The 13,252-nt window shown below is 43.3% G+C and overlaps 1 protein-coding gene across 1 annotated transcript in view; it reads left to right on the top strand.

Annotated features, from left to right (window-relative positions):
- The window catches only part of MRPS21 (mitochondrial ribosomal protein S21), a 172,338-nt gene extending 167,840 nt beyond the window's left edge, over positions 1 to 4,498 (top strand). The window contains exon 2 of the mRNA XM_044079015.1: positions 3,736 to 4,498. Coding sequence (XP_043934950.1) covers positions 3,736 to 3,916 — 181 coding nt within the window. The 3' untranslated portion in view covers positions 3,917 to 4,498. The remainder of the gene's footprint in view (positions 1 to 3,735) is intronic.
- The last annotated feature ends 8,754 nt before the right edge of the window (positions 4,499 to 13,252 follow it).

Here is a 13,252-nt window from a genome sequence, read left to right as displayed (position 1 = left end):
TCTCAGCTCACTATGATTGTGACCCACCATTGTTTTCGCATCCTTTGTTCAAGCAGTTTCTTAGAGGGCTAAGAATATAAGACCCCACGTAGAGCTCCTACTCCTGCTTGGGATCTCAATTTTGTGTTGGAAAAACTTACTCTACAACCTTTTGAGCCTGCGGCTACTGCTGAATTGAAATATTTGTCATGGAAGACTGCATGTATGTTGGCTATTACTTGTGCAAGAAGGGTGACTGAGTTGCAGGCCCTTATGGCAGTCGAGCCTTTTGATTTTCCATAAGGATAGGGTATCATTACGCACTAATCCTTCCTTTATGCCTAAGGTGGTTTCTAGTGTGGCTTTAAACCAAACTATTCATTTGCCTACCTTTTATGCAGACCCCCAAAATAAAGGGGAAAAGATTTTGCATACTTTAGATGTACACAGGCAATTCGTTATTGCAGGACTAAGGATTTTAGGCAGTCTCAGCAGTTGTTTGTTTCTTTTGCTTTGAGTTCAGAGGGCAAGCCTGTGTCAAAACAAACTATTTCTAGGTGGATTGGCTTTTGCATTGCATTTTGCTATTCCCATCATGGCAAGGAGGTTCCAGCTGGGATTAGGCCTCATTCCACTAGGGCTACTGCCACTTCAACAGCATTTCTACGGGGTGGCAACTAAGGATATTTTGGAAGCAGCTACTTGGAGTTCAGTGCATACTTTCTCTAAGCATTATCACCTTCCTATCTACTCTAAGTCTAGGGCTGGTTTTGCCACAGCTGTTTTGCAAGGCATGTTGTCAGCTCCTGCTTCTTTATGATTTGCCAGCCTCCCTTACCTCTGCTTTGGGATTCTACCCAATAGTAAGGACTGCAGCAATGGAAGGAAGAACATAGTACAGTTTTGTACCTACCATAAATGTAGATGTTCGAGGATTCCATTGCTGCAGTCCTCCCTCCTCCCTCTGTGTTTAGGGGTGGTTGTGTAGGTGATTTACCTGCTTATATTTTTGTATATATTGTTCATGTTTTGGTGCAGGTATTTTGGGCCTTGTCTTTTTAGGGTCTTCTGACATCTGGGGCAAGAAAAGACTGAGGATATGACGTGACCGACGTCAGCCTTATACTCTGGTATTCGGGCCGACTGGATGCGGACTATACCCAATAGTAAGGACTGCAGCAATGGAATCCTCGAGCATCTACATTTATGGTAGGTACAAAACTGTACTTTTTCAACAGTGGCCTCTTCATCACCTTCCGGATGGGCTAGTTCCATTGTATTGTAAATGTTCTCATTTTTCCACTTAGGCCTTACAGAGTTGTTAGTCTTTCCTGTTTTCCATTTTGGGGTTAGTAATTGCTGTACACCTAGCTGTTGTAATAGTTGTTTACTATTTAGTTTAGTGTTAGCTCTGTTGTTAACTGTAGTTGAAATGAGTGTACAGTGAAGAAAAGGGAATCTAAAGAAGTTTTTAAAAAGTGTAGCTGATGGTGTAAAATCCCCATGCAGTACAGAAAACATGTTTAGGTGAGGGGTACTTGAAGGAGGCATATGAAATGTGTTAATTGTAAGTCTCATTTATTAAAATATAGGAGCAAAAGGCTAGAACTAAAGAAAACCTGCTATACTACCTCAGCTCAGGCTTCTTCCTTGTGCTTTTTTGCTCCTGATCAAGCATGTCTGCCATTTAAGAGCAGTGAGGTCAAGAGGAGTACCCCTACCATAGACAGGGCTATTCTGTAGATCATGCCCCCAAGGAAGCCACATCTTTGACTTCTTTTCAGGTTGGTGTCGCTGAGGTATCTGCTGTAATGGTGTCTGAGGAGCTCACTGCCACCTTCCCCTGTTCAGAGAGCAATTCCTTTGCAGCCTCTTAACCTAACATAAGATGTTTCTGGCTTTTCTTCAACCTTCCTTTTCTAAGTTACTTAAGTCCATATCAGTTTAGCCACTTTACACAAAGATGTGGCAGGCCTTTTTGCAGATGCAAAAGCCTATATGGTCCCGCATCTCTTCCGCTCCTAACATTGAGTTAGTTGGAGAACTTTCCTTACCAAATGTTACTAACCAGTGTCCACTGCTGCTCTTACTAGGCTGTACTGGTTCCAGCTCCAGTCCCTCTGAAGCCATTGATCTACCTCATTTGTCATTATAAGTGGTTTTGTTGGTGTCAACTGCAGTCCTGTTGTTGGGACTGTGACCTTTGATCTCAGCTACACAAGCATAGACATTGCTGACAGTGTTGAGCTTACTTTTGATTGTGCGTTGGTACTGGTGATGCTGTCCTTCCTCCATCTGCATCCCTTGAGAGAAGCACCCAGCATGTAATATTTTGTCCAGCCACTTCCCTCCACCCCATAAGAGACGGAAGATTGCTGGGCAATTTCAGGACACCTCTACCATATCCCAGAGTAAAGCAGTCGTCATCTTCTTTGGACCTAGCCCCTCCAAGGACAGGAGAAAAGACCAAATGCAAAAGAAAGAATTTAGGTTTGCCACCAGAGTGTCCAACGTTGGATATTGTTGAAAAAAGTAGTTCTCCTTATCCGCCCCTGATGTGCAGAGGTTTGGGGCAATATTAGAAACACTGAGGATAAAGGTGGGGTAGTCAGTAGAAACCCATTCCTCACCTGAACACAATCTACAGAGAGGCCTTCAATCTCCCAGGCCTTCCTCCTGGGTCCCCCTCCATTTGATAAAGTAGGTGAACTGGTGGTCATGTCAGCGTGGCAAACCTGAGATATGATGCCTTCTGTCCTGACAAGACCTAACCAGATCCTTCTTCCTCTTGAGGACTGGACATGGTGGTCACAGACCCCTCAAGTGGGCTTCATAGTTGCAGCAGCAACTCTGAAGAATCTACAACTCCAAAAGGCCCAGCTGTCTATCCACCTTTAAAGCAAGTCTTTGTATGTTACACATACTAGAGAACACACATTTACTTGTTCTGTACTTTGTTTCTCAAGGACTGTTAACTATCTGCCCCTTTGTTCTGTTTCCAGAGAGATGTGGTGATCAAACTAATCATTTTCTGTAATGGTTGCCAGATGTAGAGTTGAGAAGAAAGCTCCAGTCCCATGTCTCAACCCTTTCATCCAGTGGTAACCTAATTAAGTTTATTTCTCAGTGTAGTAGATGGTGTGTGTAGGGCAGCACATTGTATGTAGTCATGTCTAATCACTTTTGTCAAGCATACATCGCGGGTTGGGGGGGTCTTTATGTTAAAGTATTTTTATTTTTTTTCTTCTGTATAACATTTTCATTCAGTAAAGCTTTGTCCTTGTGTTGGTATGTAACATGCCAAACATTGTTCACGGGATCGCTAATATAGTACGAATTCTAACATCATTGATGTTTTCATTGCTTGTGTTTGTGACAGAGTCTGTAGTATTGCTACACAGTATGTACTGCAGCTGTCATAGTTATTACATTTTCCATAGTCCTGTCATGAAATACGTTTTTGTTTTTATAATAATTTTTTGTTGAGGAAGGACATTAGACTTATTAGTTTTCATGTGGTCAACATCTCCATTGGCTGTGGGTATGACTGTCATGTGCAGACTGAGCATTCAGAAGGTGGCTTCAACTTTTATGGGCTTGATAGCAGTTATCAGAAGGGGTACAATTGTAATTATTTGTAGCAAGTACTTGGAAGCTCCAAAAACAGTTCTGACTGTGCTAACCTTCAGTGTCATTACAAGTTGCATATGTGTTCTATGTTCTGATAATGGTTTATTTTTTTATTTTTCTGGCTAGGATCCTTACATTGGATGGAATTATTGATGATGCAAAACGTCGAAGATATTATGAGAAGCCATGCAGACAACGACAGCGAGAAAAGTATGAAAGTTGTCGACGTATATACAACTCTGAGATGGCAAGGAAGATTACATTTTTAATGAGAAAAAACAGAAGTGATCCTTGGCTTGGTTGCTGAATCTGTTTTGGAATGATGTTAAATGACATTATACTTAAGGGATCAGCAGCAGGAAAACAAAAACAAAAGATTTTTTAAAAAGGATTTAGATTTTTTGGTGGAAACACAGATCAGTTGAAAGAAAATAAATGTACTTAAGTCGTATGCAAAGCTGTTTTGACAGCGATCAAATGATTTTTATAGTAAAAAGCTGTTTTCATCTGGTCATGGAAAATAACCTGTTAGCATATTGATGTCATCACTGAAATATAGCCTTTTACAACACCAGCAAATGCTGCACAGAGCAAATTGTGTAGTTTTGTATAGGGAGGACCAAAAACTAAACAGTGAATTATTTCCAGTTTTCCATCCTTTACAGCAAGTTCTGTGACTTTGTGAAGCGTAATTCGGAAGGATGTGGCTGTGGAACAAAGTGTACACCAACACTTGTGTACATTTCTGTAACATCTGTCATTGTTCCATGAATGTAAAATAAAAAAGTAGTTTAATTGGATGATAATGTGTTTTGGTGTACACCAGAGTATTAGCATTATATCAAAAGTATCCCTGCATTAATTTAAATAAAACAGTAACTATGAGGAATATGGCTGTGTATATTAAATTGCTTTTCACACATGCACATAGAAATGAATGAATGCCAACAAATTAGATGCTCATCTGTTGTTTTCATTGCTTGTTCAACTTAAGGGCTTTAGGACTTAAAATTACCTCATGATAGAGAACTTAATTTCAATACCTTTTTGAGAAGTTTCTGACATGCCTTTTTATAATGGGAGGTTTAAACTATTCTCATACCTCTGTGGTATAGATATATTGGCCCTAATTTAGTGTCAAAGATGCCTCTAGTGTCCTGGACACTGGAGGAACCAGCTGAGGAGGGATGGGAGTGTGAGCAGTCAACACCAGCTTTATCAATCCCAAGGGGAGGGAGTCCAGAGTCTCTTTGCAAGAAGAGACCGTAGCAGAAGCAGTTGAAGTGCAACTGCTCAAGTAGCATGTTTGGAAAGTGTGAGCTTCTCATGGAGCATACAGCATCTCAACTGTGCTTTACCAGTATATACAAGTGTATACCTGCACTAGCTCATCAATGGTGAGCATTGCATCATGCTAAGTGATAGGGATTGGGAAACATTCCAAAAATGTCTGAACTCTTACTGGATGAAGGCCACTATCCTTGGTTCTCTCCTCCTTTCAGATGACAGCGGGTATCAGAAATTTGAAAACAGAGCCTTGATGGCAGTGTGGTGGGAAAAGAGCATTTTATTTTTACAAAAAAATAAATAAATAGTATTGCAAGTGGCATTTCTTCATTAAGGCTAAACACAAAAGGCATATTTGTACTCCTACCAGGGAAGCATTTATTCCCGTGAGCCTTTCAAAGCTGTAAATTCATAAAAATGTTTTTTGATAGTATCTGAACCTGGCTGTGGGTATTCAAATCTATGGGTGCCTGCTTATATTCTGAAGACTATATCTGCAATCTTTGGAAGAAAGTGAGAATAAATGCAGATAGGGAGAATTAATACCAATTCTGATTTTGCAGTACCTCAGTATTAAAGTATAGTGATCTTGGATTTGTTTCTTAAATAGTAGAGTTGGGTGGCACAGTCTTCCAAGTCAGGAGAATATGAGGAAGCCTTCCTCTGCAAAACACTTTGCAGGTTAGAAAATGTCACCGTTTTGTACATTTCCTCTGAAATAGCCATTTGTTTTTTGGAGTTGAGAGAATTTCAGTTGAGTATGACAGTTATGAGCAGTAACCCAAGTGTCTATTATGCTGTCCATGTCTTAGCTTAAAAAGCCATTAGAAGAGGTTGACTGGTCTATCCCAGTTGTTGCAGCTTATACAGGGTAGCTACCATCCCCTTTCCCTCTTGTCCCTACATGCATGTTCATTGTGTGTGTCACTGTTGCAATCATAACCTTGGGGAACTCGGACATAGTTAATGTTTGAATATTAAGCCAGACTTTTGCCCTTACCTTGAACAATCCCACACAGCTGATATAAAACTGACATTTATTTATTGGCATTTGATTACAGGGAAGGTCCAACTGAGTAAAAGCCTATTTTCAGTGGAGGCCTGGGGAGAAAAGCTCCAAATTATTACAAAACATTTTAAGAACAATAATTTTACAATCTTCAAAAATAAAACAAAAACATCTGCAGTTTAAATAATTATAACAAATTAGACATAGTATACAAATATTGTCTAAGAATCGATACGAGGTATATCTTCTTCTTTCGGCTTTTTCCCAGTTAGGGGTCGCCACAGCGGATCACCTGTCCGCTCATGATTGGCAGTGGAGTTTTACAGTGTCGAGTTGCCAGCCCGGCGCCCAACCTTCCACAGAAGGCACACACATGCACACACTCACACCTAGGGCCAATTTAGAGTGTCCAATCCACCTACAGCATGTCTTTGGGATGTGGGAGGAAACCAGAGCACCCGGAGGAAACCCACGCGACCACAGGGAAGACATGCAGACTCCGCACAGAAGGCACCCCAGCCATGAATCGAACCGGAGAACCTCTTGCTGTGAGGCGGCAATGCTAACTGCTGCACCACCGTGGTCCCCCCAATCGATATGAGGTATGTAACAATCATTTAATATTTAGAGAATTTTTAGGCAGTTTGTAAAGAAATTAAAAGACAGTTTGTAAAGAAATTAAAAGTAAGATGTGAAGTTCAATCTCTTCGTTCATTCTTTACTGATGGGTTCAGAGCCGATCCCTCGGCTCCGATACCGCCAATTGCAAAGCTCGAGGTCGTCAAATAGCTCGAGGCCAAGTCCCCTATCCCATGATGCACCTGGAATTACCCCCGATCTAGTTTACCACTGCAACAGATTGGAGGTTCTGATTTAGCTCGGGCCAGTTCAGCTGTTTTTTTCATTACTATCTTCTTCAAAATTTTTGTTATTTATTATAGTTAGATAGATAGGATTGTTGATAAAACTGTTATAGCTTTTCAGTGTGTTTTCCCTTCCTATTTACTGTTCTTAATAAATTTCTAGTTGGCCTCTTTTAAGCCTGGTTTAGTAGTAGCTTCTCTACTTGGTGTGGTCTGTCTAGCCTTCTGCTTTTTATAAATAAGGCTTAGTACAGTAAACCTTAAATAATTAGATAAGGTGGTTATTTATTTTTCAGCTTGGAGTGTGTTATTCAGTGACCTTTGTCACATTTTCTCAGATAGTTATAGCTTAAATAGTTAGTCATTTGCTGTGTAATCTGTCTAGCCTTCTGCATTCTTAGATAAGGCTTAGTTTGTATTACTGTTGAAGTTACAGTAAACCTTGGTTTATTTAGGTAAGGTTGTTGTTTCTTAGCAGCTATCTCCTTTTGCATTGTCTGCTTGTGTGATATCACATTTATGCTTGTTATATTGTGTGTGTGTGATTTAGCCTGCTTTTATTTAAGGCTTGTGTGCAGATTTACTATTGTGTGATTTAGCCTGCAATTTTTCCAGGCTTCTGTGAATAATTACTGTTGAATTTTTTTGTGGTAACAGTAATTTTTTCTGACATTAATATGGCTGACCAAGATGAGCACCCGAAGTCAGGCTTCAAAAAGTGCCCAAAGTGTGGCCAAAAGATGTCTGTTACAGACAGCCACGTTAATTCTGTTTACTGTCTACGGGCTCTGCATTAGTAAGACAGTTGTTCCATTTATCATTCCTTCTCCTCAAGGGTCCTGCAGGAAAAGAAGAGGAAACCTATCGCTAGAGGGTTGCTTAAGCCTTCGTTCCAGGAAGCTTTGAGTGACCAGGATGGATCCAGCAAGGCCTCAAAGTCTTCCAAGACATCGGACTCTAAGAAATCAAAAAAGTCTTCGACTTTGGCTCCACTGCCATCGGAGCTGAGAATCTTTACTTTTTGGGGCCGGTCCCCAGTCTTGGAACCAGTGTTGAAGCACTGAAGAGTCCAATTCTCCAGTCGGTACTACCTTCGGTATACTCCTCTCAATCATCTATCAGCCTGTCTGATCTGGATGTGGATCGTGTGGTACTGAAGCTGTTATTGGCACCGGCATTAGCAAAAATGTCATCGGCTTTGACCCAAATGGCTTCAGAGCCGAAGACCATTGCACCGACTCTAACTATTCCTCCTCCGAGCCATGCTGGTCCTTTGGAGCCAGAGGAGGCAGACCTGATGTTAGTGGAACCCTCGGAGCCGATGCCTGCTCCAGTGTCTTCAGCTCCATGTGCTCTGATGTCCTCTGTGCCGATCGAGGACTCTAGGAGCCGACACTCTCTGGTCGGGTCCGGGGAGGACAGTCTGACCGACTTGGCTTCTCGGAGTCTCGGCCAGATGAGTTCGGCTCCTACCTCGGGCTCAGAGCCCACTGTCCCGGTGCCGGGGGTGTCGATGGTTTCTTCTGATCCGTCGGCTCCCACGCATCAGAGCAGAGGTGCTTTTGATGCCATGAGGGGAGAGTCATGTCTCCTAGGACATCCTTGACCTCAGGTCTGCCTTCCTCCTCTCCTAAAGTGCCTGTGTCTGCTTCTGCCTTGCACGTCCTGACCAAGAGTAGAGACCCAGAGCCTCGGGAAGCCCCATTGGGTGGCCCCTGCTCTTCTGAGTCCTCACCAGAAGCTGATGAGGTTCCCAGGAAAATATTGTGCAAGAGGAAACACCTAGACTCCCCACAGGAGTCTCTAACATTGGATACTGACTTAGATGAGTCAGAAGGGTCCCCACGGTCCCCCTCTGAGGATATCTCCTTCGCGGAGATACTTGAGATCCTTAGGCAGAGGGGTGATTGGCAGTCCAAAAGCCCTACTGAGGATGAGTCAGTTCTCCTGAAGGCTTTCGGGTCTCAGCCCTCCACCTCTTGGGTGTCTCTGCCCTTCGATGAGCTTTTGCAGCTGGTCTCTCGAAGGGTGTGGGAGTCTCCAGACACACTCGACCCTGTCCCTAGGAGGCCTAATAAATTAATTTCTGCCCCCCTCGACAAAACATTCTTTACAAAAGGTGTTCTGGTTGATGCCATGGTGGTGGCAGCGGCCATCAAAAAGGAAATGTCGTGAGACTTCCTCGTCTATCCATCCTCCTAACAGAGACTCCAGGATTATGGATAGATGTGGGAAGGGCATGTTTAGTTCAACGACCTTTGCTCTCCATTCGCTGAACTATTTAACCCATTTTACTAGGTTGCAAAGAGATCTCCTTAAGGAGTTAGGGGATTCTCTTCAGGGTACAGTAGCTGCAGGACCTTCCGGCAAAGTTGTCGCCCAGCTTGCTACCCTCAATTCTATTGTCATCTCATCCGTGCGCCTCATCTCTTATGCAGCTGATAGAACGAGTAGGGCAGCGGGTACAGGAGTTGCTCTTAGGAGACATTCCTGGATGCGCTCGTGTTCCTTCGCGGAGCCTTTCAAGCCTTCCTTCGTGAACACTCCCTTTGATGGCTCATCCCTTTTTGGGCCTAAAGTGAAGGAAACCTTAACCAGGTGTGAAAAGGACGGAAAGACACTGCCGTCGGGGTCTGTTTTTCCACCTCTACCTGACCCTACCCTAAAGGTCAAAGGGGTGGAAAATGTGGTTCTGAAAAGCCCAAGGAGCCTTTCAGGACACACATGGTGAACCCCCCCTCCAGGGGCAGAGGAGGGGGCAATACAGAGGGGGTCCGCAACTCCAGGGTGACAGAGATCACTTATTTGGGAAGCCCTACCAGTGTTCCTGAAAGGAGGCCCGACTGTCCTGCTCTGGAGGCAATCGAGGGTTTCTTATCTTTGTATCCAGATGTCTGGCTCAAAATAACAAAAGACAGCTGGGTACAAAGTATAATTTCCAGAGGATACTTCATCCCATTCGCCACAGCCCCTCCAGTCATAAGAAAAATCCCGGACGTTCCACAAAGTTACAGGGAACAGGCAACAATAGAGGTCCAAATGTTGCTAAGAAAGAGAGTCATCAAACCAGTCCCAGCAGACCAGACAGGATCCTGAACTTGCTCAAGATTCTTTTTGGTTCCAAAGAAGAAGGGGGACTGGAGACCCATATTGGACCTCAGCAGACTGAACCAATACGTAAAGAAAGAGAAGTTTCGGATGGTCACGCTTCAGGCTATACTTCCCTTCTTAGGGAAAGACAATTAGTAGAAGGGAAGTAGGACAATTGGATGTGCTCGATAGATCTCAAGGATGCGTACTACCACATACAAATGGCCAGACCATCCAGGGATCACTTGCGCTTCCGGCTGGGAGCCAGTCATTACCAGTTTTGAGCCCTGCCCTTTGGTCTCACTACAGCCCCTAGTGTGTTCACCAAATACATGGCAGTGGTCACGGCTTACCTGAGGTGTCTAGGATTCCACGTGTTTCCGTACCTGGATGATTGGCTCCTTACCACCACCACCAGGCATCAACTCATTCAGGCCAGGGAGTCCACTCTGTCACTCTGCAATCATCTGGGCATTACAATCCACTCAGAAAAATCTGCCTTGTCGCCATCGCAGCATATCTTTTTTTATTGGGGCAGAGTTGGATACCACCAACACCACACTAAGGCTTCCAATAGAAAGTCTCTTCTTCGTTAACATGACAGCATTCTGATATCAAAAGACAGAGCACCAGCATCAGAAGTTCTGACATTATTAGGCATGATGGCAGCAACAATTCTAGCCATACCTCTAGCTCGTATGCACATGCGGATTCTACAGTGGCTGTTATTCACTCAATGGTCTTACCAAGAGCTCACCATGACTCACACTATAATGATCACAAATTCTTGTAAGAAAGACCTTCAGTGGTGGTTGACCTCACTTCATGTCACAATAGGACGCCCATTTGTGCTACCCCTTCCAGCGGCCACAGTGACCACGGATGCTTCCCTGATAGGGTGGGGGCATTTTAAGGGAAAGACTGCCCAAGGCACATGGACCGATCAAGAGACACATCTGCATATCAATGTCCTGAAGATGAGAACAGTACTTTTGGCGTTGCAGTACTTTCAGGACTCTCTTCCTCTGGGTACGATTGCGATTCAGACAGACAACATGTCGATGGTCTGGTATTTGAGCAAACAAGGAGGAACCAGGTCTTACCCTCTTTGTCACGAGGCTCTCAGAGTTTGGCATTGGGTTGTTTCCACCCAATGCTTTCTGTTGGCAACGCACATCTCAAGGAGATCCAACATGATAGCAGACAAACTGAGCAGGGCAATCTTATTGCCCTACGAGTGGTCCCTCAAGAAAGAAATGGCGAACAGGATATTCCGCAGGTGGGGCCAGCCTTGTTGTGACCTTTTTGCCAGTCATATGAACACGAAACGCAGAAGCTACTTTGCCCTGATTTCCCCCTCCGGGAGAAGCCCCAAGGGATGCACTCGTACACGATTGGCCTCCGGGTCTCCTCTATGCATTTCCACCAATCCCACTGATACCCAAGGTTCTACGGAAAGCAAAAACCCTGGGAAGGACCATCATTCTAATAGCCCCTCATTTGCCTTGTCAGATTTGGTTCCCCTTCCTTCGACTTCATCTTTTGGAGGATCCTTGGATTCTGGACCCAGTTCCAGACCTTCTGACTCCCCCGTCAGGGGATCTTCACCCTTCTCTGCAGTCCCTGAAGCTCACAGCTTGGCTGCTCCAATTCCCATCATAGCCAGGTTTCATAACCTTTCCAATGAGACAAAACAGATCCTTTTGTCTTCATCTAATAGAAAGCTATATCTTAGCAAATGGAAAACATTTTCTATATGGGCCGCTAATAATAATATTGATCCTTACCAAGCCCGTATGGCCTCCATCTTAGAGTTCTTGACTATGATTTTTAACAAAGGAGCTGCAGCAGCAGCAGTTTGGGTTCAATTGGCTGCTATTTCTAATTTTTATCTTGGATTTGAAGGATTGAATATCATGTCTCACAAGTTATCCAAAGCCTTTCTCAAAGGGACTTTTCATATTAGACCTGTGAAGTCTCCCTATTCTCCATGGAGTCTAAATTTTATGCTTTCCTGCATAATTCTTTTGAACCAGCTTCATCTTGTGATCTCAAATTTTTGTCTTGGAAGACCATCTTTCTGGTAGCTATTACTTCTGCCCGCAGTGTGTCAGAGCTTCAGGCTTTATCCATCAAGCCTCCCCATTTGATATTCCATGCTGACAGAGTCTCACTTAGAACAATTCCCTCATTCTTGCACACAGTTTGCACTAAAACCAATCTCAACCAATTTATTGATTTGCCAGTCTTCTTCCCCAACCATTCTAACAATTTAGAGTATATGCTGCACAAACGTGATGTTCACAGACAGCTCAGATTTTATTTGGATAGAACAAAAGATTTCAGAAAAACAGACCAGCTTTTTGTTTCATTTTCTGACTCCAGGAAGGGGAGACCAGTGGCTAAAACAACTCTGTCTAAATAGTTATCTGATTGTATCACCTTTGCCTATTCAGCTGCCAGTATGCCTTTGCAACACAATATTAAATGCCTTTGCAACACAATATTAAAGTGCACTAAACCAGAACAGTTTCTACATCATTTGCCTTTTCTGCCAGACTTCCCATTGATAACATTTGTGCAGCAGCCACTTGGTCAAAACCTCATACCTTTATCACTCATTACAAAGTTGACAAGGCCTCCAGGGACAGGGCCTCCTTTGGATCCATGGTCCTGAGAAATATACTCCCGTGAACCACCCGAGATTGATAGTGCTTGGGACGCTACTCATCAGTAAAGAATGAACGGCGAGATTGAACAACTTCACATAAAGACGTTATGTACTTACCATAATGTTCCATGTGAGTTGTTCATCTCACCTTCATTCTTACGTCCCTCTCTCCTACCCCCTCCTGGGCTGATAAATGACCGCGATGCTGGATCCATCCTGGTTACTCAGTTCTTCTATTCCTTTCTCTTGGGGGTGAAAGAATGACATATGATATTGTTATACGCAGCAAAAAAAAATCTGAATACGCTGCAAAAAAAAAAATCTGAGGTAATTCCAGGTGCATCATGGGATAAGGACTTGGCCTCGAGCTATTTGAAGACCTCAAGCTTTGCAGTTGGCCGTATCAGAGCCGAGGGATTGGCTCCAAACCTATCAGTAAAGAATGAAGGCGAGCTCAACAACTCACATGGAACATTATGGTAAGTACATAACTTCTTTTTAGTCTAATACAAATAGGAATTGCAGCACAAAATGAGGGAATACAAACTTATGGTATATTTGGAGAGAAAGTCATGGAAGAGAATTACATAGCAGTAAGGAAGTAAGTGAAGAAGACAGAGTAAGGAGGTATAAGGAATGAAAATGTACTTGTTCATATTTGGGGTATAGTTTATCCTGGTTTTGAGTAAGAACAAAGCAAAATTTTACCTAGGAAGTCTTTCG

This window comes from Protopterus annectens, chromosome 8.part0 (genome assembly GCF_019279795.1).
Source record: "Protopterus annectens isolate FY-2018-M chromosome 8.part0, PAN1.0, whole genome shotgun sequence".
Classification (NCBI taxonomy): Eukaryota; Metazoa; Chordata; order Ceratodontiformes; family Protopteridae; genus Protopterus; species Protopterus annectens.
This window is presented reverse-complemented; position numbering and strand designations above follow the sequence as displayed.